Source organism: Juglans microcarpa x Juglans regia, chromosome 4S, assembly GCF_004785595.1.
Source record: "Juglans microcarpa x Juglans regia isolate MS1-56 chromosome 4S, Jm3101_v1.0, whole genome shotgun sequence".
In the NCBI taxonomy this organism is placed as follows: Eukaryota; Viridiplantae; Streptophyta; class Magnoliopsida; order Fagales; family Juglandaceae; genus Juglans; species Juglans microcarpa x Juglans regia.
In genome coordinates, this window is record NC_054601.1 from 3,655,345 (window position 1) to 3,681,229 (window position 25,885).

Genomic DNA, 25,885 nt, shown 5'->3' on the forward strand with positions numbered 1-25,885 from the left:
CGTTTCCTGTCACCGTAATTTTGTGCTATTGTGAATCAAAGGTTGTGGAAAAAAATACCTGCAAAATACTTAAGAAAGTACAATAAAGGTTGTGTAACAAAAGAGAACCCCGAAAATGAGTGTATAGAGTTGTATCTTCCAGATTATATTTTTGTAACACTATTTGGATGACTAGAAAATCGAACAAAAGAACAATGAAACTTAAAGGTAATGTTTTCTGTTTTGGGCTTCACAAAAGAGAATCCCAAAAACGAGTGTATAGAGTTGTATCTCCCAGATTATATGTTTGTAACACTGTTTGGATGTCTAGAAAATCGAACAAAAGAACAATGAAACTTAAAGGTAATGTTTTATGTTCTGGGTCGAAATACCTATTTTTTCGTTTATCGGGTCGGGTAATCGGTTAACAGTGGAAACAGCTAAACAGAATGGGGGCTTGTCGGGTCGGAAATACTATTTATCAGGTCGGGTCAGATGAACAGTCCTAGTAGAGAGACATCACCAGTTTCCAAACTAACTGATTAGGTTGCATTTGGATGGTGAGGTGATATGTGAATAGTGGTGTTTTAAGGGTCGTTTGGTACATAAATCCATCTCAACTTATCATTACAACCTTTTGAAATCCAAACACAAAATATAATAAACAATTCAACTTTTTCAAATTATAAAATTATAATAATATTAAAAAATAATATTCTAACAATATTTTATCATCTCAACTCAATTCAACTCAGTTCAACATCCAAACGCAAGATATGTGTTTGAATGTAAATAAGTTGAGATATGTGTTTGAATGTATGAAGTAGGTTAAGATCACGAGTTTAACTTTTTTATGGAAAGTTGAAAAACTAATGAGTTCCATCAATAATTGATTTGAGATGAGTTAAGATTATTTTGACAACCAAACATGGCGTAAATAATTATGTAAGTATATGTGCGCGCAGCTACAATTCTCAAGTTTTTTACTGCATGAAATGAAATTAAAATCAGGAAATTTTTTTTGTAGAGAGAAAACATGATGTAGAAAGATATTTCAGTTCAAATACATTCAGGACTTATTATTTAGGTAAAGAAATAGCATGTACACTTTAGAAGGGCAAGCAGTTAAACAAGACAAGCCGGAAGAGGTGTGCTGTTTTTGATATAATGACACGTATATATAGCATATTATTTGGATACAGTTTGAACAAGAGAATGGCATCTTAGCAATAAGCCAATAACCCTTCGTACACTGCATGCACAGTATTCTTAAATACAAGTCATAGGTCCTGTATACGTATGCAGTTGTTTTGAGCAACCAAGTAGTCCTTTCGCCAACTTCCCATTTTATGACGTTCCTAATGTGCATTAATGATTTTTAATGGGAATTAGTTGATAGATATAATTAGCAGTTGTGCCACGTATTTGACTTTCGTATCATTCAAATCAATCCTCTGTTTTGACTTGTAAGATCAAGAGATCCCTCACATCAGATTTTTGAATGAATTCTTGTTTTTCCAAAAAATTTTGGAAACGCTTGGCTTTCAGTGGTACTTTCAAGGAATGACGGTCTAATACACCATAATCTAACAGTACTTCATCAATCTCAAAGCATCAAAACCACTTTAAATATTACTTTTCAAGAATATCATCAACCCATGATAAATTATGTGTTGATTGAAATTCTCCCAAAATATGAATCAAGGTGTGCCTAAGGTTTTAAAGATGGGCGGGCAATCATTGCCGGAAATGCGCAATATATATGTCGATGGACATCCAAGTTTTAGCTTGCAGTAACCTCAAATGGAGGCAAACCCCAGTCATTTGGGCTGAAATCCAGTAGCGAGCTCAAAACCTGGTCTGCAGCATCATGGAATGAACTATCCAGCCTTGGATCTGGAACCATAACAACAGACCTGTATATACATAGAATGTAATGAAAAATTAGCAATATTGAACAAGAAGAAACTATGCGGTTGAATTAAGACCTGTGTTTCTGATTTTTGGAACATAAATTTTATGATACGCTGTTTTTTAAAATCACAGCAGCAAGGGGTTGTAGTCTTAATACACCTTTAATTGGTATAAGTCAGATATGGAAAACTCATCCCTTTTGAAGTATCCATGTTTCCTAGTCAATAATTGTGCAGTTTGTTTCATTTTCATACCTTTATTTATCGACGAGAATTTAAAACAACAATCAAATTCAAAGATGTTCCTCAACTTTGGCACAAGTTATGTACAAAATGAAATATCTATAATATTATTATCAAATTTTTTTTTACAAGCAAAAAGAAGATACGATAAATGCACTTACATCCCAGCATTCTTGGCTGCATTAACTCCAGATGGTGCATCTTCAAACACCAGAATTTTTTGTGGATCTACTGAGCCACCCTGTGGAACCACAAATTGTCATGAGCCATGATTGTGTCATTCTTACATCAGAAATTGAAAAATTATGAGGACCGGAAACAACAAACAGAAACAAACAAAAATTTCTGGTAGACAATCAAAATCAGAAAATAAAAATTGAAAGATGGGTATACCTTAAATCTCTTGGCAGCAGCAAGGAATATATCTGGTGATGGCTTGCCTTGTTTAACTTCTGGATCATCACCAAGAACGACATGATGCATCAATGAAAAAAGTTCGCCATGTCTTTGTGTTTTCAATTCAAAATGCCGCCTGTGAGAACTGCAAGGCACATCTTCAAATAAGTGATGCTATTGAAACTCCAGATGTGTCAACTCTATAAATAAATTGAAAATGTGCCACAAAAAGAACTGGTCCAGATCTCATTTTGAAAGGAAAAAAAAAAAAAAAAAAAAACCAATAAAAACATTAAATTTGAGAATGATGAGTATACTGTACCCCGTTGCCAAGCAAATTGGTATTCCTTTTGCATGAAGATGTCTGATCAAGCGGCTGGCCCCTATATATGAGAATCAAAGAAAGGAAAAATACTATGATAACTGTATTATATCCAATGATTTCAGACTAAAAGTGAATGAAAATTACCCGAGGAAGAATATACCAGAGAAATAGATAGCACGTTCATGGCTAAGAAGATCTGTTTTAGCTGGTCGTATTAAATTTACCCACAGAAAAAAGTGGTTCAAAGATGCTAGTCAATGCTGCAATCTAAAGCTAACTACTCAAATCATACAGGCAGTCATTATTATTATTTTTATGATAATTCTGATAAGTAGTCCTGAAATTTTGAAGTTAAACCTATCAGCCAGATTGATACCCGCTTCCTTCTTGTTCAAAGCCCTCACGGTAAGTGGTGGCATCAAAGCCATGACGTGGGCATTCAAGGACGAGAAGGATTCTAGGGGAAATTGGGAGAACCATATTGAGTTTTTTTCCAGGTATATTTTGTTTCTAGTTAAAAATATTTATGGTAGATGGGCTCAAAAAAATATTTTTAACTAGAAACACAATGGGCACAAATGGACCGAGCCAAATCAATCTGACCAGACAATCAACAGTCATCAATGTTGATGTAGTGTAGTTGTCGTGAACCAATTGGTTCGTGTGAAGACATAAGGAAAGCTCAACGCACACAGGGACTTGTACTCCAAAAGAACTAGTCAAGATTACAACTAGAGTTCTTTGGAATCATTATAACAACCAAAAACTAGAGTTCTTTGGAATCATTATAACAACCAAAAACTTACTTATCAAAAAAAAAAAAAAAAAAAAACACTTTTCCCTTTGTACAGTGTTTCAATTTCCCCTACTCAAGCCCCAACACTCTTGGCCCGAATTTTTTCCATACAATTTGTGATGACCCAATATGGGCTTGCATTACAATCTCTCTCACTATTATGCCTTGCCCACTCAATATGGTATCAATTCATCTCTATCATACTTCAAACGAAATTTTGCGGGGTGTTAGCATCTCCCACTTCACTTAATTTTCTAATTTCCTCATCATGGCTCACATTGCACTGAGTGTCTCAAAGTCAAAGTGTTACCAGCTCAACTTTGATATCATTTGTTATGACCCAATGAAAATCCAAGCCACATATGGACTTATAATCCAAAAGAACTAGTCAATATTACAATTGGATTTCCTTGAAATCCTCATAAAGCTCAGTTCCACCTACTAAGGAATCAATGTGGGTAACATTCTATGCATCTTATAATACTCATTTACCTTTATCATACTACACCCACCTAATATGGGACTACAGGTGTGTTACGGTTTACTTCAAAGGATGATTTCCAGTAGTTGACACCGAGGGTTAGACTGTCAAAAGCATTGGCAACCAACCCGAAGGGGTCATGCTCAGTCCTACTAGGAAGCTGTTCTAACAACAAGAACAACTGGTCTCAAGGAAGGATGATCTGGTTGGCCTTTTATAAACGGTGTATCCCAAAATATGGAATGCAATAAAACCACCAAAAATGCAAGATACTCCCATTGGCTAGGGCCTAGTAGTTGGCTGAGAACAAGTTATTTTCCAGATAAGTCTATCTTAAAAAAGGTTTGAGAAAAAGTTACCTGCATTATTGTTTTCGAAGTTTGTATAGCACATTAATATCCCCAAATTGGGCCAGACAACAGAGTGTTGTTTAGTAATTTCTTGTCTATGCCAGAGACCGTAGTAGCAGCCTTGGCCAGCTGGCCAATTATATGAGGGGTACCTAAGATTTCAGCGGTATGGAAGATGATTCCGATGTGCATCATGTGATGTCTATGGTAGGAACGTAATGCGAGGACATTTGAGGACAAGGAGAGATCATTAGAGGAACTTATAGATTTCTTTTATAACACGTTATGTACTTGGTCCAATGCTGTTGATTTCAACGGCATGACCCTTCACGACTTCCTTATATCTCTTGCACCCTCTTAGTCAGGGTTGTCTTTGTATATACTGGGCTAGGCCTATTCTTGGAGTAATATAATTTGTTTACTTATCAAAAAATAAAAAAAAGTAATTTCTTGTCTTTGTTCCCTAAATGATTGAATCGCAAGGGAAATAATGGTAATCTTTCATTAGACTGTGCCCATAAAGCTCTCGTGCAATATTTTTAGAAAAAAAAGTCGCAGAAAAGCGAGAGACTCCAAAGTAACATGTAAATCTTTTTCTCTAACCGTTTAAAGATTATTATACTCTAAAGATTAATACCTGGCATGATCTCGCTATTTGGAAACAACTTCTGCAGCATGGCCTCTCTTTCTACAAGAAAATCCTCAGCAGTGAGAGAATCACTGATCCCAGTCTCTTCAACAAAGACCCGAGCAGCTTCTATTGCTTTCTTTCCCATCATCTTTGCCTTCAGGGACCAGTCAAAAGATTTATTATATCTAGCAAGTATAATTTCCTGAACTTCAGTATAATACTTCTCAGTGTCTGCAGCAATATACAAATCAAATGTCAGTTTCTTTCTCATAAATTTGGCATCAAATATTAGGCACCAACCCATCGATTTCATTTCAATCATACAAACAACAATGAAAACAACAAAAGATAAATTACTATCGCAAGAATGTCAAAATTCTAGTTCGAGGTTGGCTCTCAAATATTAGAGTTTCACTACCATAATAGTTCAACTCACAAGGACAATTTCGGGCCAAACATAGAAAAACAAGGACTACGTTAGGTTTATATTTGAAAGAATCTGGTCAATCTCAGCAAACATCTACTGGTGCAAAAGCTCCTTAGGTGCAAGTCCGATGTCTCTTCAGTAAACGTTAAAGAACGTGACAAAAAGTGGTATACATAATTCTCAATTCAACCATATGATAAGTTTGAGCTATACATGGATCTTCTGCATATTAAGGACAAGACAACTCAGGGTAGGACCAAAATGGCAGCTAGTCGCCTTATTCACATCGTTAACAAGGATTACAGGCTACAGCACCTCTGAGTAAGACCCACAATCTTAAAAATAAACACTATTTATAAGCAACAAACAGTGCCAATAACTACCGGATTTAGGAGAAGACATTTATGTGACATGTTAAGGCAGATTCCGTCCTGCATGAAATTTCACTCATTTGGAATAGAACTAAAAAAGAAGGAAAGAAAAAAAAAAAAAAAGAATATTTGGATAGCCCTACTAATTCTAGTTTGGCAAACAGAGAACAACCACTCGCATCTAGCTGTGTCGGTTAAGAATATTGGCTCAAACATAGATCTAAAATATGAACTCAACCACTCAAAGAAGAGGGGGAGAAAATGAGAGAGAGGTGTACAATTTAGAAGGAAGAGAGAAATAAAGTATAAAGGTTTGATAAAGTTACCGAGAAGGAGACCGTCCATGTCGAAGATGACATGAGTGATGGGTCCTTTGCCTGGAACACTTCCAGAGGGATTGGCCATTGAGAAATGTGTCTGGGTTTATGGGGTTTGCGCAGGGGATCGATGGTTTTGGATAAATCTGCTGAATGTTATGCTGGAAACATCCTGGGATTGTAGGATCTGGCGAATTTAGTTGTTGCGCAGTGTTAACGGCTGTACTCGGACTGAAATCTTTGAAGAAATGGAAAAGGTTAATTTGGGTTGATGTAAACCGTTAGATTTAATCTTATATATTTAAAAAAAGAATTTTAATAGTTTATAATAATAATATTACGATATTTTATAAATTTTATTTTTATAATATCTTTATATAAATCTAACCTTATTCTTAATAAATAAGTCAAAGAAAATACTCATCACACTAAAAATTGAAAAAAATTAATTTGAATTCAGAATAATTTCATCTCATTTTATTATTATATATTTTTAAAATTTTTACAAAAAATATAATAAATAATTTAAAATTTTAAAATAATAATATTAAAAAATAATAATCTAATAATATTTTATTCTATATAATAAATGCCCAGAAGGTTTCAGATTTAAGCCAGCGGAATCTGGGTGGCTGCAATTTAAGGTCTCTTTGCTTTCTTGTGGCATCTTTGCGTCCTTACCTAACTTATAAAATATTTTTTGGTATGTAAGAATTGTATCATTCAATCAATAATCATCAAAATATTTGTGAATTTTTTATAACTACTATTCATCTATTTTAAAAATAATTTTTTTATAAAATATTTGAAAGGTTATATATCAGTACATGGAGATAAGATGGTAGTGTATACAAAATAGAGCGGTGCGGCCAGAGCAGCACTGTTCCGTGTTATCGTCAATTATAAAAATAAATTATTTTTTTAATATCTTTAAATATTTTTAAAAAATAAAAAATATATCAGTACATTTAAAATTACTTTCGCCATAATTTGTTAAAAAAAAACAAAAAAAATAAACCGAACAGTCAAGCCGTATGGTTTAAGTGGCATACTCCTACAAAATAACATTCTCCTAGTGAATTACGTTTATGACCAATGCGACAGACCTCTCTCTCCCTCCCTCCCTCCCATGTATTGAATTATATATACACACATAATGATCCGTTTCCAGTGTCGAGACTAGAAGGCTCCCCTACGATATTCTTGATCTATGGTTCCATCTGATGCTCCCTCTCATCATAATATGAGAGAGAATCCTCGAAATCCTTACCGTCCGAACCCACAAGAAGAAGAAGAAGAAGAAGAAGAAGAAGAAGCAGCAGCAACAGAAGATCAGAGGCTCTCTCTTTGCGACCTTCCACTCAATCCCAAAAACGGCAGGGGCGACGACAACAACACCGAAAATGATTCCAAACGCTTCACCAACCACTCTCCACGATCGCACTCTGAGCCCCCGGCCGATTTCTTCGAGTTTTTCAGCGACCTCAGCTCCGACATGTGTCCAGCCGACGACATCTTCTTCTGCGGCAAACTCATACCCTTCAAAGAACAGTCCCCTCCCACTACTCGTCAAACCCCCAAAATATCAACCACGGAAAGAAACTATATAAAACAAACCCATTTCCGCCGACGATATTGCCAGCCATTGTCCAAGCTACATTGCCCCATAACTCGTTCCAACAGCAGTAGTAGCACTAGTAAACTCATGACGAGGAACAGTCACGCTTTGGATTATAGGAAGCTCCACCGAAGATCACACTCCATGATATCTCCAACGCCTGAAGTAGAACGGAATATATCTGTAAAGAGCCTGGGAAGGTCCGATACGGCTCTTAAAACGGCGGCAAAGCCTCGGTGGTACTTCTTGATGTTTGGAATGGTGAAGTTTCCGCCTGAGATGGAGCTTGGTGATATGAAGAACCGGCAGGTTCGGAGGAATCGTCCTTCGACGCTTTTTCCGGCTCCGCGTGACGTTCACGGGAAGCTGCCAGTGCGCCGGAGCTCCAGTAAGGGGTTCTGGAGGTTGCTCAGAGCATTGAGCTGCAAGGACCATTCCAGTGTGGCAGTAACGGCGTCGTTTTGCTTTCCCCATGTGTGATTTTCGTGACAAGTTTACCCCTTGCTAGATACAGCTTATCGTTTTGCCACGGATGTGATGTGTAGGTATTTTGGTAAAATAGAAAAGTTGGAATTGTCTCTACTACAATTATGACTTCACGTAGAAGGAACAATCTTGTACAATGCCGGACCATGGTTGTTTGGTGGTGGGGCATAGAAATGAATGAAAATCACGAGAATCCCGACCCTGACATTATGAAAACAAAAATCATAATTCTTCTTCATTTATTTTGTGATCCATTTAAATTTTAAATATTGGGTCTCAAATTTTTCTTTAATTATATATTTAAAGAAGATTAAATACAATTCTTTTTACAACATTTTTTACCATCATATTTTAAAATAATGAAGATATTTATGTAAAATAATGTTACTTTTATAAATTATTTTACAATAATACACTTTATTTAAAACATATAAGTTATTTTGATTAATACTCAGCTATTGAGTGTCTAGTGAAAGAAGTGATGATTCTGCACCAATAATTAATTCGAAATAATAATAGGATCGCTATATTGTTGCATATTCTTTTCTAGGTTAAGAGCTTCTAAGGAGTGTTAACATGCCACTTCTTGCGTTGAAGAACTCTTGATGGGAATAACCATTTGCTATATACATTCTTTAGCAAAAAAAAAAGGATATTTTCAGTTTTTGAATGTGAATTTCGTATATTTCATTTAAAAAATTTAGATAAATATGAGACGCACATGAAAAAATTATTTTTTAATAGTAGACACTATTTTTTTCAAAAAGGATGTTCGGAACTTGTATATCCTGAGACTTAGAATGTGAATTTCGTGTATTTCATTTAAAAAATCTAAATAAATATGAGACTCACATGAAAAAATTATTTTTTAATAGTAGACACTATTTTTTTCAAAAAGGGTGTTCAAAACTTATACATCCTGAGACTGTATCTAATGTGACTAAAATGTATGATAAATTTGTGTGACATGACCGACCACGTGAATGACAACACATCCTGTTTGGGATCGAAATATATAATTTATGGAAATATTTCCAATTAAAAGGAATACTTGTAATGTTTGTGTAAACTTAAGATTTGGACAACCAAAGATATAAATGATATAAGTAGCGATGATGTCTTTCGATCGACTGCTAAAATATCAATTTATCCCTTTCAAAGACTTATCCCAATAACCATTCCACATATATGGGACACATTTAGAAATTAAATAACTGCTCAAAGTCCACATATGCTACAAGATCAAGACAGAAAAACAAAAGACAAAAAAAAGAAAAGAAAATGAGGGCCTAATGGTAAAGACACTACGACCATTGTGATCATATATTCATCTGTCACGGAAGATGAGTGATGCGCAGGCTACTTCTTTTTCATCCCTTTACTCAATTTCGACTATGATGAGGGGCCGGGAGTAATTGTCAGTGACTATCTTGAGTGCAGAGCCACTGTTTTGGAAGCACCTATGTAGCATGCATGGTTATGTGTAATTATGTAACACTCGCTATATATTTTGTATGCAATGCACACATATATAGAACTTTAGTCTTTTACTATCGGGTGGGTGTATTGTCTACTCTTTTATCATTCCTTGTTTGCAGCTTTCTTGAGCATGACAAAAGCCAAATTATGATAGTTTTTGGGCCTTTTTTCAACTAAAAGTTTTGTGGCATCAATGCCAATCCCATACCTTATGGCGTACGAAGCAAAAAATTATCAGTGCTGCTGTATGTATTTAATCATTTAGATCGACATTATGCTGTCACCGACGATAGTGCTGGCAATATACAGTGGTCATGCATGTATTTGTGGAAAGAACAGATCGTGTTGAAGCAAAATACAACATGAAAGCGAATGGAACTGTGCAGTACTACTGCCCCTTGAACCTTAACTGTTATCGTTTTAATTTTGGTGTTCATTTCATATTTTTAGAGACCATTCTGGTACTAATTAACGACACAATTACATACCTGTTCGCTGATAAATGACTGACCACAACTCTATTTGCAGTGAGTTTCCGGTTTACTAGTCATCCATGGATTACCAACTCCGACAATTTTGGTTCTAGATAAAGTTGAACAACTTGCAACAAACGTTCCCATAGAAATGAAAGAAATCCAACCATCTCCATTTCCAATTTGCAATTTTGCATCAACCCCAAATTGAATATGGCGTGCTTATCCAATTCTTCAATCCCATAAAAAGAAAAGAAAGCAGTAGTAGAATTATGCAGACAATTTCTAGACCTGCACATAAGTGAACAATAATGCACAACCTTGCATGCCAAACCAAAGTCTCGCGCCTTCAGATGCTCACAATCAAATAAAATTGTCTCAACATCTTCATAACACAAAGTGATTATAACTAAATATATCACTCCTCCCACATCTTCTAAGAAAGCAGTAGTAACACTCGAGTGCTCAAGGCGGCAAGGGGGTTGTTGCAGGGAGAGGCGGGTACTGAGTTGGCATATGCATTGAGGGATGAAGCAGCGGAGGGATGGCTGTTCTGTTGGGAGGCGGCGAAGGCAATGAGGGCACGAGCGGGTGGGAACCACTCACGGGTCAGGATCAAAATGTTGAATCCGTTGGTAGGTTGGAGGGAGAGGGCTGATCAGAATATTGTGAAGAAGGACCCAAAGCGATTCCGATTGTCCTGTTCATGCAAATGTGAGATATGTTGAGTCTGCCGTTGGGATACTGGATCTGGGATATTCTGAAGGAAATGAGATGATGAAAAGTTGCTCTAATTCCAGGCCGCTCGAATTTCTGCTACTGCTGCACCCAAAAAATGAGAGGACCCCAAAACTTAAAAACTAGACCTAAGGCTCGTTTCTCTTTGCAGCAGTTTGCTCCCTCTCAACTCCAAAAATCCCTTTCCTTGTTATCACAAACTCACAACAAGACTCGGGCAAATGAGGAGCGAAAACAACGTGAAGTCGCCGTCTTGATCGTGTGCTCTGCAAATTCACATCCACCAACTCATTCTCTTCTTTATCGACCTCCTCATGTCTCGCCAAGAACAACCTTGAATTCACACAGTTCGCCCACGCTAGTCCCAAAGCGGGACATACTCGTCTTCCCGACGAACACAAAGATGCCAGATTCCCAATCCTCAACCCATTAATCCCCTCGGGCTCAACCAGATCCACCACTTGGTTCGTCACCACAACCGCCAAGCCAAACCTCTTCGCCAAGGACTTCAATTTCCCGGAAATCTTGAAAAAAAGCGACGACCTCCGCTTAAGCTCAACCGGGGTGTTATCAAACTCGGAACGAAAGAGCGCAGCTATGGAGTCGATCACAATAAGCCTAACCGGCAACTGGGTTCTCGAGTTTTCTACAAACTGTTCCATCTTTGCCATTATACCGAGCAGTTGGTCCGCAGAATGCACGCCCTGAACAAATATATAATCACAGGGATCACCGCCGAAAATCGGAGGGTGGGAAGAGCGGAAGGCGAGAGAGAGTTGGTGCAGGCGGCGAGAGGGGAAAGGGAATTCGGTGTGGATGTACATAGAGGAGGCAGAGAGACCGCCAAGGGAGATCGGGAGCTGGGCGGTGAGAGCCAACTGGAGGCATAGCTGGGTCTTGCCGCAACCGCTCTCGGCGACGAGCTCGGTTATTGAATTGCAGGGAATGCCGCCACCGAGACAGCGGTCGAGGACGGGGCAGCCAAGTGTACATTTCTGGGTGATGAGAGGACGGAGGAGGAGATTCTCTGGGGTCATGTTAATTTGGGACGATGGACCTGGGAAGAACGACTCGAAACACAGAGACGTGCCACTGTATCGGCCGTACAAATGGGGAGAAGGCGCCAAATGGGTTCAAAACTTCAAATTCGAACGCTGATGAGCTTGGCTAGGCTTAGAGCATTGGCAATGGACCAATGTAAGTCTAAATTGAAAGCAAATAGGAGAAAAAATATCTGCAATGGCTTAGTTAAATTCCGGAAGTTTAACATATCTGTTACAGTATATCTTAGCTCCTCTTTATATTTGGTGAGGTACTGTTCATCATTGAAAATAATTTTTAATTATTTCATCTGCGTTCTCTCTTTCTCTCGTTCTTTCTCTTTCTTCATCTCATTTCTCTCGTTTTTCTTTTTCTTCATCCCGAAATGTGCGAAACACAGAGACATATGGGTCTTCTTCGATTGTTCACGCCCTCTTCTCTCCATGGATTGTCCACGCCGTCGTCTTTCAGCCCACAAATCGACCATGTCATCGCCTTCCAGCTCACACAACGTCCACGCCGTGGTCTTCCAGCCCATAAATCGACCACGCCGTCGTCTTCCAACCCACAAGAGACCTGTGCATTTCCTCCCCAAATATTTCACAACAAAATCACTATTTGGATATTTCTTACAAATTGATTTCCAATTTGGGATTCGATTTATATGGATTTCTTACATGGGTTTCGATTTACACTCTCATATGATGTGAAATTTATTCTTTTATTGTTTTGTTTTCCCTTGTCTTGAAAAAGTTGAACAATTGATCGAAAACCAATTGAAAAAGTTTTCCGTTGTCTACATTTTTCCAAATATCTACTTGTTGATGCACGTAAGTTTCATGTTAAAGATCTAGATTATGCATATTTGGTTTAGTTGAAGAGTTCACTGAGTTAGTAAAGCAGAAGTTTGATTAGTTGTTCATCTTCTAATTGACTCTTGTAAAGAAAATATTCTGTAAGTTGTGGTTGGTTTGTTTGAAAATACAGATGAAAAACAAGTACTATAGTTGTGCCATGAAAAACAAGTACTATAGCAGGTTTGTTTGCAAATCCTCTTCTTGCAATTACTGAGGTCGCTGTTTAGCTGCCCATTAGATTATTCATATGCATACTATAGTTGTTTTAGTTTCCATGATTTAGCTAACACTTTATAGTTGTGCCATGCTACTTTATGGTATCTAGCTGCCCTTTTATGTATGTGGAATGTGTTTGTATTTATTTGTGGACTGTCTTGCTTAATATTAATGTTCATTTTATATATGTTGAATTGTGGACTGTGTTGGTGCCTAAAAGGAATGTGTTGGTATTTACTTGTGGACTGTGGACTCAGTTTTGGCTTGTTGCTTGTAAATATATTTCTGTTATAGTGTCATTCTTAGTATTTTTAGTAGGTCTGAATTTTAGTGTAGTGGACAAATCAGATGGTTTGAATTTTAGTAGGTATGCATTTGTATTTTTGATTCCTTCTGATGAATGAGAATAGAGTTTTGTCTCAATTCCTTTTGTCTTTTGATTTCCTTTTGATTACACTTGTAATTTTAGGCACATTGCATAAGAAATAAGTTGAGGAAACAATAATTTGAAGTAAAATATAAATTATTAATTAATATATGAAGTGTATTTGTAAAATATAAAATTAAAAAAATTAAAAAATATAATATTATATTATTATTTTCACTTTAAGATAACTAATCCAATGTAGACTCAACTAGTCAAAAATTAATACTATAGCCAAAACTGACTCTAGTCAAATTTTAGACTTGGCACATTGCCAATGCTCTTAATGTTCCAACTTTAGTGGGTTGCTCGCTTGAGCTTGAACTACCATATTCCACTCATTTTTCCTAGAAATATTATTCTTTCTTCCAAAACTTTATTGTCTCTGATCGTACTTATTTTATAACATATTTTGAATTATTTCTAATTCATTATTATTTCACAATTACTGACATTTAATTCTTTTTTTACTAAAAGTAACGCATTAATAAGAATGATAGATAGAATCTATCGCTATATATAAAAGTGGATTCATATAATTTTGACATGACATTTTACCCATAAAAGTATATATTTTACACATTAAATTTAAAGTGTTATGTTTATAAAGCGGTAAACCTTTTAAAAATAATGTTTCATTATAAACTATTATAACTTTTAAGTTTAATTTATTCTCTTACATATAAAAATATAAACCGATTCAAGACTCCACCCAAAAGTACTAATTTAACATTTATATTATTTTATATTTTAAGCAGAGTCATATGACTCTGATGTGATATTCTACCTATAAAAGTATGCATTTTACCCATTAAACTTGAAGTGTTATGTTTATGGAGCGGTAACCCTTTTAAAAACAATGTTTTATTATGAATTATTGTAACTTTTAAGTTTTATTTTATTTCTTACATATAAAGATATAAACCGATTCAAGTCTTCACATAAAGGTACTATTTCAACTTTTATATTGTTTCTTCAAATAAACCGCTCTATAAACTGTTTTGAATTTATCTACTATAAAACCCGATCTCTCTCTAAATCTCTTTCCCTCATTGATAAATGATCAATTATGTGGTCTTAATACTCTTAAATATCTTGGGGTTAAAATAGATTTATGTGTTAAAATAAGAGTATTAATTAAATAATGTGAATTGACTTTGTTTAGCATGTGAAATAATATTTTACCTCTTATTAAATATAGATGCATTTTGTTGTGGGGTTGACTAAACATTTAAGTGAACTTACAATTGAATCTTGGCCATTACGGGAGTGAAGCCAATTGAAGCTTGTAACCAAGGCCTACATCTGTACAAAATCTGTGAAGAAAAAGAAGGCAATTGGCAAGAGATTAAATGCATTCAATAATAGAGGTATTAGAGGCCGACATGATGGTAATGCAAGCCCACAAGTGCTGTCCAAAGACGAAATAAAAAGAAAGCAGCCCACGTCACAAAATTGAACCCCATACATGACTATTCTGTGAAGGTTAGAAGCTTAACCCATGAAGAATTCAGAAGGGGCAAACCGTGATTTAATTGAAGACCCGACAGCAAGCTAACTTGAGGCAATTTTATGCGATTTTTCTGGAACCGAAGCCTGGGGACTACGAAGAGAGGCCGTTACGATGGAAAGCTGCGATCCGTAGCAAGGAGAGAGAGAGAAGGAGAGAAGATTCCGAGTATAAAAGGAAGAGGGATTTTCGGGTGAAGGGGTTAGCTAGTTTTTTATTTTTATTTTCCTGCATTGGTTCAGACGCGATTCTCGCAGTTTAGGATTTATTTTCTTTTGAGCATTTTATTGTCTTATCGGCAAAAGCTTTCTTATATCTACATTATTTGTTAGATTTCTATAGATTTCGAATTTCATACCTTGCTTTGTTTGAGACCAAATTTTGAAAATAGTAAGTTGGATATCCTCTTGCTCTTATTCTTGTTCTGATGTTGACATAAGGCACAACAGACCCTTACAAACCCGAGATCCTCAAACCACAATCATATATTCCGTTTTCATTAAATCTTTCTTTGTGAATATATTAATATCCATTTTGCTCATTGTTTTTTTTTTTTTTTTAAAAAATGAATTTTACTTCTTCAAACTTTCATATATCATCATACTTTCCAATTAATTTTTACAAATACTTTGATAAACATTTGTCTACGTAGAATACGATCCTAGACTTATCCTGATACAACTTGACACTCTCCACCTGGAAGCACATTTGAGAACACGTCACTCATATAGAACAATCCGCGCATTGCACGGATTATAGCCTCGTTTAAATAAAGAGAAGCATTACTCTTCTTTGCATGGTTCTAAATTATCTGTTAGCAATTTTGTGATGCCCAAAATCAATCTGAACAAAAAAAAAAAAAAGAAATTTTTTTTAGCGTTGACAAGTAATTGAAGAGATGAGAAAACATTCGATGCAACCACGTATAAGGATGAGTTCTTGACAAGCAACCATGTTTAAAGTCGAGAGCTTATTCCGACTCGATTGTCTATGCTGCATATATTCTTGGTAGTTTCCATTTGAAGACAACATAAGTGTATTTACATTTTGAGTTGTCTATAAATATAAAAATGTGCCCGATTCCTGTTGCCTGTTTTGCTTCTTGCAATTCAACGAGGTGGTTTTGCTCACTCCATTATGACATACATGTTGGGATGATGTTTAGTCGCAAGCACCGGCCTTTCAAACTTCCCTTGCTTTATTAACAGCTTCAATGCCTGCAGATAAACACACAGCAATACATATTAACAGTGACCTTAGCTCTATTTCATTCTTGAGAAATAGAGAATTGTGATAAATTATGTCTCTGTATGCTTATGTTAAGGTACTGTTCAACAAGAAACTTCAAGTGTGCCCCTTCATTCAAAACAAAAGCCACCGAGAAATGTTTCAACTGGAAAGGTTTTATAATGGGATTTGAAGGGATTGAGGTGCCCGACACATGTTTAGTAATGCATTTCCAAGATTTGAATGCAGTTAACAAGTATCAGATAGGTAGTAGGTACCGGTACCAGGTAGCATCTGTAAGGTACAAGCCAACATAGAGACAATAATTATACGAGAAATGTTTTAGCCATAAAGAGATTTCACAAAAAGTAAATTCAGAACTTGACATGATTTGATGTGGTACGTTAAATTGTAAAGTTGTTTTTATTGTAAAGTATATTTAATGTATCATATGAAACTACACGAATTTGTGAATTTACTCTTGTAAATTTCTGTGGTTGTAGCACTTCTTCAAGCATATAGGTATCCATGCTAGATAATTGCACATTAGTGCTCCACTCCCTCTAAAAGGATTGTAATAAAAAAGGGTTTCTAAGGCAATAGAAATACCTATTGTCTTGATGGCGTGTCATAAAATCCCACTCGATCAAGCTGAATAAAATACAAAAGGTACTGCAGGAGAAAAACGATAACAAAACATGGGTTTTTAGGTGGCTTCCAAATAAGAAATAGCAACATTGATCCTAACAAAAATTTATACATATAAACTCTTTAAACTTAACGTATGTTTCAGTTTCACAAAATAAATAAATATATAGATAAAATCCAATTTGCGTGAGAGAGAGAGAGAGTGATCGAATGTCTTACTTCCTTCCTAAAAGCCTTAAAAACATATTTTTACACCGGCACCCACACATGCTTGGCATAAGTTGGGTACTTCGAAAAAATTCTATCTACTGCATGGTATTCTAATCCCCGAGTTCATATTTACAGGGGGAAGCTGGAGCGTGAAGCGGATAAAATATCCTTTGTAGGGTAAGGGAGTGAATAAAATTTCATATACACAAACAATATAATTCTTATTGAGCATGTGGTAGTGTGATTAAGAAAACCTAGATACTGATAAAAGAAAAAAAACTAGATTTAAAGCAAATCAAGAGCTTACCAATAAAAAAAATAGTCAGCATCAAAACAAGTGTAACTTGAACAGAAGAACGGAGCGATAAGTATAGTGGACTTTGCAATTGTCTCTGGAACCCACCAACCCAACCAAAGAGCTGAAACATATTGAAGTTATAAATTTTCACGAGAATTCAGCCAAACAAAATCATGTTTAACCATCACCATGCATGTATCAGAACAAAAAAAAAAAAAAAAAAAAAAATGCAGTTATTCTGACAGCAAGCACAAAAAAGGAGAGAGAGAGTATGATATTCCCTGATTTTCTTTCTTTTTATCTCAAAGTATTGTTTCATTCTATTTTAATAACTGACACAAACCACTTAAAAGTGACATTAATAAGAATGATTGAAGATGACAGAATTTAAAATAAAGAGAAGCGTTGTTCTTCTTTTCAAACATTTTTTTCATTAAAAAAAAATTACCATTTTGCTTTTTCAAATACATGATTAACAACTGACCTGACTGAAAAAATTAACCGCTCCCGGCCCCGGAGGAAACTTCCTACCGCTTTGCTTCCAAAAGACAGATCTGGAGCCTTTTACTTTAGGTGTGTCCTCAATGCTTGGCATTAGTTTGTTCATCGGTTCTTCTTCATCAGGAATTATGATTTTCAATTCACCAAAATTTGGCAAACTCCATGTCCTCCTTGCATTATTAGTTGTTCTATCTGCTTGAAAAATGATATCATCGGTCCTTCCATGAATTTGATTTGCTTCTATCTTTGTGACATGATTTCCATCCTTACTAATACTTCTAACATCTCTAGAACCTTTCCCTCTATCAGAAAAACCTCTGTTACAGGAAGCATTCAAATTAAGGTCTGCATCTTTTCTCTGAGCATGGTTCTCCAAAAGAGAGCTTTCCATTGAATGTTTGTGCTGTAGACATTCATCAATTGCGCTTTGCAAGCTTTGGGAGGTGCCGGAGAGAAACGTGGCTAACTCATCACGTTCATTTTCATCCAGATTCACCCATTGAAAGGTCTTTCCTTCCTCATTAAAATATTCCTTTAATGATGCTTCAACACGTGATATTTGGTCTTGGATGACAGCAATAAATTGTCTATGCCTCGCTGTTGTATTGTCATCACCACGAAGCCCATAGCTCAACCTGACAGCCCTCTCAAATTCTTCTAACTAATACAAAAAAAGAAATCCAATAGTGCAGGATCAAGGAATGACCAGCTTAAGGGATTCAGAGGCAAACACCAAAACTAGGTTTCTAAATGCAATTCGATTTGTGAGAACAAGTAGAACAAGAAACCAGACGTGTTTTGCATGATAAGTATCACAAATTTACGATGACTGAAACCCATGAAAGCATAAAACTGATCTTAGAAAATAAAAGAGTCAACATTGGCTTAAGTTGAGTGATCCTTTATCCTCCAGAAACCATACTACAGGTAATACAAGAATTACATCGTACTTTGCACACCTATTGAACTAACAAAAATAAAGTAAATTAAAGAGAAGGGAATAGGTGGAATGCAGAAATTAGAGAAACAAGAAAAGTAATGTACCTGCCATTTGGAAGTACCTAAAGCAGTTTGCAACTCTGTACAGAGTTTATCCGAATCCTCTGGTGATAGCATTTCTCGCCTCTCTCTTACCCATGTCCTGTATGCTGATTCCATTCTGGAAAGACGAACAAGGGAAAAATATGTATATAACACAAATGTCAACTGTACAACCAAAACTACATAAATCAAACAAACACACTAAATGCAATACATTCCACTGAAAGGATTAGGCACCTCTTCATCATTAGGAAAGTTAATAAGGCCAATGGTGCTAAATAACCCACTTAATAATGAATTTTATAGTGAAGGAAGATAATATTTTATTTGTTGGGAAGTGTTTACAATACTGCTCCCTGCGACTCCTCTAAAAACAGTCGTGGGGTGCATATTGAACGTCATAAAATACTTGAATGAACCTTCCCTAACACCAATTGGTTTTTGGTGGATTGGCAACCCAACCATCCAACAAGTGGTGTCAGAGCCAAAGGTTATAGGCTCGAGTCGCGGGAACGTCATCATGAAGGAGGGACTGTCGGGGTGTGTCCACAATACTGCTCCCTACAATAGGCTCTAAAAACAGGCATGAAAGGTGCGATATCGAATGCCGTAAAGAACTGTGTTTTTAGATGATTTGGAAACTCGACAGTCCGAAAAGAGTATTGAAAAGTATTTCTGAACCTCTTGATATATCATGACAGCTTGCAACTGTCTTCCTGTCCAGACTTTTGAGTGAACAATGAAAGATGGGAAACCATGTCGTGCAATTTTTATTGCAACTACTAATATTAAATCGTTATTCCAATCCCAACGAGGTGCTTCGTCCTAAAGCATACTAGATCAAAACTATTATACAAAATGCAAATGGATAAAACTAACTATAACATGAAAATATTAGTTACAGAGGCAACCTCGCCATTCGAGAAATATAAAAGGAAACTCATACAGAAACGGACCATACCGCGTGAGCAAAACCAAAAAGAGAAATAAATGGACGTAGATAACCCGAGACCACCAGGTCCACCATCCTCCAACTAACTAATACAGAGACAACTTCAAAATCAATGAAAAAGCTACAAGAAATTAATGCAATTTCTGAAACATTATTTGCAATGAAATCATTCCAAGCCTTGCAATAAAACCCACAGTAATCCACATTGAAATCACCCAACTCCACACTACGGAGAGCTCAAATACAAATCCTTCAAACGCTTATTGCGAAGTTCGATACTTATATCACCGAACCTTTCAAAATTAAAAATTTAACAGACAAATCATCATACTCTCACATCACCAAAACCCACAAAGCGAAGAATTTGACACAGAATTCCTTGAATTCAGGTAGCGGACTTTCAATGAATGGAGAAACATACACATCAGCAGATTCTTGAACCTCCTCGGCGGCAGAAAAGAAGGCGTCCTTTTGCCACAGATCGAAGATGTTTGCAACCATCATCTTCAACAATAACGGCACCACCAACCACAAAAAAAAAAAAAAAAAAAAAAAAAAAAAAAAAAAAAAGAAGAAGATAAAAAAATAGCAACAAAAATTATGGGAGCAAACTCAAACCCGACCGTGCACAAAGGAAAAGAGAGGTTCACAGATTGCTAACATGAATATATGGTGGCCGAACAGATAGATTGGACAAGCGTCTTACTTCCTAGTTCTCTCTCTTCTGTGCTAAGTTGAAGCAAAGAAGGTGGAGAGAGAAAGAAAGCTTACAATGAGAGGGGGAGGTAGAGAAGCGATTCCGTTTTCTCCCTCTCAGTTCTTTGTTTTATTGCATCTCCCTTTTTTTAACTGTTCTAAAATTAATAGGATATACACGTAGTATTACAATTTTTTATATTATATTATGAACATATTATTTTTAAGAAAATGCTACTCTTGAGTTTATCTTTGGATTTAATCGTTATTGTATTTTATTTTTTTTAAATGTTTTAAAAAACTATTATTAATGAATTGATTTATTTTTTTAAATATTTAAATATATTTTTTTAAAAACACAAATTGCATCTAGTTTATTTTCATAACTCATTTTAACTATCTCATCTAATCATTATAATTTTTTTAAAATTTTATACAAAATAAAATAAATAATTTAACTTTTTAAAATATTTAAATAAAAATAATATTAAAAAAATATTTTATAATAATATTTTATTTAATTTTTAAATTGAGACTGTGAAAATAAACCAGACCGGATCCAATTATGGGATTCTTAAGAAACGAGCTGTCATGCCCGTTGAGTTTTTTAATAATAAGTCGTGTAACGTTGGATCATTTGTTTGTTGTTTTTCACGGGTTGGTGTTTTGTTGCAATGATGACACGCTTCTCATTCACTACTTTAAAAAAGAAAAATAAAACAAATCAACCATTCAAACGGATTTTTTATTTTATTTTATTTTTTTGAGGAATGGAAATTGTTCGGCGAAAAAAGCAATAATAATGATACTATAGAGTATAGAGAAATCAAATGGTGTTCCCAGCTCTTCTTAATTCTCAAAAAAATTAAGGTAAGATTTCAGAAAATAAAATTAGGTATTTTCACTGACTTCCAGACAATTTTCCTGCAACCAATCAGAGCATCAAAGAAAGCAACAAGTTGGAATTGAAATTACAGTCCAAGAACCGACGGAACATAGTGCTCAGAGTTTTTCATTTTTTTTTTCTTGGTTTGCTTGAGAGCCGAGAGTACTAGAGACTAGAGAGAAGAGAGCAGTAGTTTCATTGGGGTGATGAAATGGGCTGGGGCTTGGGCAGGCCTGAACCGTGAACAACCTGAAAGACTCTTTGCGTATTGGGCTTTTTTTCTCTGCTCTAGGCTATGCTTGTTGGGCCTATCTTTTTCAATCAAGCCTAAGGTGAGGATATCGGATGAGGCAAGACATTACAAAAAAATAAAAAAAAAAACTTGAGACATGCACTGAGAGATAATTATAGAGATTTAATTTAACAAAATAGTTGGTTATTCTCTTCGATCATTTTTCATTTGACATGGTTTTGACGGTTCAGATTTGTCTAAATATGGCCCTGTTCATATTGGGTTTGCAACGAAATGTCTTCCCATGAGAAAAATTCTTGCTTAAAGCGTACGTGCTCGAAAATATGCTTAGAATTGCAACACAACTCATGCAAAAATAAATAAAAAATAAAAATAATAATTTGATTAGGATATATATATATACATATATGCTCACTTTTGTTAGTTGGTCTAAGAATCCAATCTTTGACTGGAGAGAATGAGTGATGAAAATTGGAGGCATCACTTGGTCTTTAAACCAGCTTTTTGGTCTAAGATTCTGACCTTTCTTAGATTTTGACAAAATAGTGATCAATCTCCTTCAATGGCAGCCTTTATCCATGCTATATGCTTTCCAAGATTTTCTCTCAGTCATTGAAGCAAAGAGTCAGTTTTTATGCTTTTTCTATGGCTAAAAGATGGAACCAGAGAGAGATTGGATTCTCAGTTGGCAATATTTTCTGCAAAGAATGGCTAAAAGATTAGATTTTCTACATTTTGTAGTGAAATTGTGCAGTGTATACCGAAAGATAGAAGAACTACAAGAGAGCTGGCACTGGCAGCATTGAAATTGTCCTTCTCAATTTAGGAGTGAGAGTACGGCCCTTTTGGAGTAAGAACTGTTGGAACTTGGGAGAGCTTGAGCTTTCAAAGACAAGGCTGTTTATGGTTTGTCGGACACGGTAAACCTCAGTGGCGAACCGTCGGAATAAAAATCTTTGCATTGATCCGAAAAAAGGGATCGTGGCGTTTGTTGGTTAGTATGGATGGTGATGTGCATGATTGGGTTACTCATTTTGACTTGAATTACTTACCTCTAATTCCCAAAATTATAAAATGTACTTCCCTTTATATCTATCATCCTACAAGGATTGAAATATAATTTTTTTTTATTCCCTCTCTCTTGCATTTATGAGTTTCCTATCACAAAAAAAAAAAAAAAAAAAATGTAGGTACAATGACACTCAAAATTGAGTAAGACCATGTGATGTGATGTAGTGGGATGTATGTAGACAATGGATCATGCAAAGTTAACATCCAAAGAACATCGAACTCTGAAAGGTGGAGCAGTGGTTTTGGAACGAGTTGTATAAATCGGACGGTTCGAAACTCTTATATTTTGTCTCATTTGTTTTGATAGAAGAGATGAATTAAGATTAAAGTTAAAAATTTGAATAAAATATTATTAGAATATATATTTTTAATATTATTTTTATTTTAAAATTTAAAAAAATTAAATTATTTATTTTATTTTGTTAATGAGATGAATCGAGAGAAATTATAAAAACAAATGAGGTCTAATCACATAAAGTCGTATTGATGACTAAACATATAGAAAGACAGAGTAACCGTATAAAGATTATAGAGAATTTGGGTAGTGAGTTGAGTTGAGATATCATTAAGGTGATGTTTGAGTAGTGAGTTGAGTTGAGATAAATGAGATGAGAGTTGAAAATTAAATGAAATATTGTTATAATATAATTTTTTTAATATAATTTTTATTTTAAAATTTGAAAAAATTAAATTATTTATTATATTTTATTTGAAAATATGAAAAAATTATAATAATAAGATAAAATAGAATGGGACGAGATAAAATGATTTTGAAATGGGCCAAAGCCTACGTGTAGAATATATTAAAATGGCTTGCAGATTACTTCAATGGAGATAGTCAATTATTTATTCAAGTTCTCAGCATGGTTGCTTTCTTTAAAAAAATCAATCTCTTCAACTTCCCCATTCAAACGAACAAGGCATTTTTAAGAGTTCAATCATGGAATCAAGTTTTGACACGCGAACTGTTTGTACCATTAAAAAAAAAAAAAAAAAAAGCATCTTGGAAATTGCAAATCGATAGGGATTGAGCGAAAATAAAAATCTTATGGAATCAAAAAACTCTTACCCACCCATGTCTTTAGTTTTCTTTTCTGAGGGACAAGAAAATCTGAATAAACTGAAAGGTTACTTCAACCCAAAACAAAAAGACTAGGCAAATTCTATGTATTTATTTATTTTTATCCAAAACCAATAAGAAAAAAGGAAAAATAAAATTAATAAAACAAATAAAAATATAAACACTTGAGCTATATTACAAATGAAGGGTTGGTTAGCATTCCTTTTGAAAAATTGCATGTTTTCTCTGCAAATTAAAGAGTTATAAAAGGTTGTGTTGAGCATTCCCAATGTGTTGCGTAAAATCTATGTTTTTATAAAATTTGAAGGAAATAATTTAATATAGCCCTTCCAATGGATTATCATGTATTTTATAACTAATATCCAGTTTGCTACAGTATCATCTCTAAATCTATGGAACACTTTTCACACTTGCATAAATATTTAATTTATTTATCTCTACTTTTTACTCTTTATTCATTTCTTTACCTACTTTCTACCTTTTATTTTATTCAAAATGAATAAAATATATTAAAAAATATAATATTTAAATGATATAAAGAGAAAATAAATAAGTTAATGTATGGTATATTATAAAAGCTAATATGTAAAATAGAAAAAGTGAGTCTTAATAATATATTTTGAGGGTTGCTACAGACACAAAGGGATCTCACACACTGACGTGACACATTCACAATATAGCACATCTCCCCACTTTTTTTTTTTCCTTGCGTCTCCCCTCCTCTCCTCCCCCTTTCCCTCTGTCTCAGCCTGTCTCCACCATTCCCGTCGCCGCCATGGTGGTCGAGGACCACCTTAGGGCCGGCAGAAGCCGTCGGCTGTCCAAGCGGCACCGTCCAATTCACAGCAATGCCTTTCCCGTGCGAGTCCCCTCCCCTCCTCCCCCTTTCCATCTTTGTCTTCGCTCGTCTCCATCCTTCCCGTCGCCACCATGGTGGTCGGGGACCACCTCAGGGCCGGTAGAATCTACTGGCCGTCCAAGCCACACAATGCCATGCACGGGAGCTTCCATCCCCCTTCTGAATGGTGCCGCTTGGACAGCAGGCAGATTCTACCAGCCCTAAGGTGGTCCCCGATCACCATGGCAGCGACGGCAAGGGTGGAGATAGAGAGGGAAAGGAGGGGGGAGGAGGGGGGGACTCGCACGGGAGGAGGAAAAAAAGGAAGGAAAAAAAAAAAAAAAAAGAAGAAACGTGGTAGTGTGCCACATCAGTATGTGAGATCTCTTTGTGTCCATAATGTTTTTCATATGTCTATAATTTTAAAAGATAGAATCAAGAATTCATTGGGGGTGCTCTACTCGTTAGTCATATGCCCCCACCATGTCTGTGGAGATCGGGCTTTTGACAACTCACTTCCTTTGATCAACGCCAAAATGCCAACTTTTTCTCATTAGAAGTGAGGACTTTCCAGCTGCTTTTGCAACTCAATCCTCCTTTTTCCGAACACAAAATCTTTGTTTGTCCTGTTGTTCCTCCCTTTTCGTCTTATTTCTGTTCACCTCTTTAATCCTATCCATTCACAAAGTCTCCTCCAAGATTAGCATTAATATATATATATATATATATTTTTTTTTTTTTTTCTAAGAGTAGAAAGTTCGTGGAAAGAACAACCACTCATAACTTTGAGAAAACTTCCACAAGTGGCTCATTTCAAATACATGCTGAGATAAGATCCATCCCTCTTCATTTCAAGATGACTTTACTGTTCTCAAAAGGCAATGTAAATCCATGAAGGAATTTTACCCAGTTTCAAAACTTCATTCCTTGATCATAAACAATCAAGCTAGCAAATATGTCCCCTCCCATCAAGACACATCACTGATAATGCTCATGTGCTTCCAGCTGGTCACAAAAAACTCAGATAGCTAGCAAGTTTACAATGTATGTCAAGCTGTCTTCTTGTAACACTTACATCAATATATATGGAGGGATCTATGCATGTGGTTTTA

At 35.5% G+C, this 25,885-nt stretch overlaps 4 protein-coding genes across 7 annotated transcripts; 1 reads left to right on the forward strand and 3 right to left on the reverse strand.

Moving 5' to 3' along the window:
• Nucleotides 1–689: 689 nt before the first annotated feature.
• LOC121263024 lies at nucleotides 690–20,772 on the reverse strand. 3 transcript variants are annotated; one of them, XR_005940187.1, is made up of 8 exons: nucleotides 20,535–20,772; nucleotides 20,370–20,497; nucleotides 19,000–19,114; nucleotides 17,939–18,616; nucleotides 17,464–17,575; nucleotides 16,908–16,970; nucleotides 16,243–16,288; nucleotides 690–751 (listed from the first exon to the last, which is right to left on the reverse strand). XR_005940187.1 is itself a non-coding variant. In XM_041165792.1 (6 exons), the coding sequence occupies exons 2-6, from the start codon at nucleotides 20,450–20,452 to the stop codon at nucleotides 16,254–16,256; spliced, it is 1,023 nt and encodes a 340-aa protein (XP_041021726.1). In that variant the 5' UTR covers nucleotides 20,453–20,495; nucleotides 20,535–20,772; the 3' UTR covers nucleotides 16,243–16,253. The 3 variants fall into 3 exon arrangements, 2 of the variants coding, with proteins under 2 accessions (XP_041021726.1, XP_041021725.1); XM_041165792.1 differs by lacking the exons at nucleotides 690–751; nucleotides 16,908–16,970 and having other exon boundaries at nucleotides 20,370–20,495; XM_041165791.1 differs by lacking the exons at nucleotides 690–751; nucleotides 16,908–16,970 and having other exon boundaries at nucleotides 20,370–20,498.
• LOC121263104 ((DL)-glycerol-3-phosphatase 2) lies at nucleotides 1,580–6,504 on the reverse strand. 2 transcript variants are annotated; one of them, XM_041165897.1, is made up of 6 exons: nucleotides 6,239–6,504; nucleotides 5,121–5,345; nucleotides 2,854–2,914; nucleotides 2,529–2,676; nucleotides 2,297–2,376; nucleotides 1,580–1,895 (listed from the first exon to the last, which is right to left on the reverse strand). In XM_041165897.1, the coding sequence occupies exons 1-6, from the start codon at nucleotides 6,315–6,317 to the stop codon at nucleotides 1,763–1,765; spliced, it is 726 nt and encodes a 241-aa protein (XP_041021831.1). In that variant the 5' UTR covers nucleotides 6,318–6,504; the 3' UTR covers nucleotides 1,580–1,762. The 2 variants fall into 2 exon arrangements, with proteins under 2 accessions (XP_041021831.1, XP_041021832.1); XM_041165898.1 differs by lacking the exon at nucleotides 6,239–6,504 and adding an exon at nucleotides 5,925–6,168.
• Nucleotides 7,388–8,544, forward strand: LOC121263062. Its single transcript, XM_041165846.1, has one exon. The coding sequence runs from the start codon at nucleotides 7,440–7,442 to the stop codon at nucleotides 8,325–8,327; it is 888 nt and encodes a 295-aa protein (XP_041021780.1). The 5' UTR covers nucleotides 7,388–7,439; the 3' UTR covers nucleotides 8,328–8,544.
• On the reverse strand, nucleotides 10,551–12,190 carry LOC121263057 (DNA repair protein XRCC3 homolog). Its single transcript, XM_041165838.1, has one exon. The coding sequence runs from the start codon at nucleotides 12,058–12,060 to the stop codon at nucleotides 11,152–11,154; it is 909 nt and encodes a 302-aa protein (XP_041021772.1). The 5' UTR covers nucleotides 12,061–12,190; the 3' UTR covers nucleotides 10,551–11,151.
• Nucleotides 20,773–25,885: the final 5,113 nt, after the last annotated feature.

What these genes read in the sequence shown, in the direction of transcription:
- LOC121263104 (XM_041165897.1), bottom strand. Translation starts at nt 6,317, where the DNA reads ATGGCCAATCCCTCTGGAAGTGTTCCAGGCAAAGGACCCATCACTCAT. An exon ending in CATGGACGGTCTCCTTCTCG is followed by an intron (nt 5,346 to 6,238) that starts GTAACTTTATCA and finishes ATATTGCTGCAG; the next exon opens with ACACTGAGAAGTATTATACT. An exon ending in CCAATTTGCTTGGCAACGGG is followed by an intron (nt 2,677 to 2,853) that starts GTACAGTATACT and finishes TGTGCCTTGCAG; the next exon opens with TTCTCACAGGCGGCATTTTG.
- LOC121263062 (XM_041165846.1), top strand. Translation starts at nt 7,440, where the DNA reads ATGGTTCCATCTGATGCTCCCTCTCATCATAATATGAGAGAGAATCCT.
- LOC121263057 (XM_041165838.1), bottom strand. Translation starts at nt 12,060, where the DNA reads ATGACCCCAGAGAATCTCCTCCTCCGTCCTCTCATCACCCAGAAATGT.
- LOC121263024 (XM_041165792.1), bottom strand. Translation starts at nt 20,452, where the DNA reads ATGATGGTTGCAAACATCTTCGATCTGTGGCAAAAGGACGCCTTCTTT. An exon ending in GTTCAAGAATCTGCTGATGT is followed by an intron (nt 19,115 to 20,369) that starts GTATGTTTCTCC and finishes TCGTCTTTCCAG; the next exon opens with AATGGAATCAGCATACAGGA. An exon ending in GCTGACTATTTTTTTTATTG is followed by an intron (nt 16,289 to 17,463) that starts GTAAGCTCTTGA and finishes GTTTATCTGCAG; the next exon opens with GCATTGAAGCTGTTAATAAA.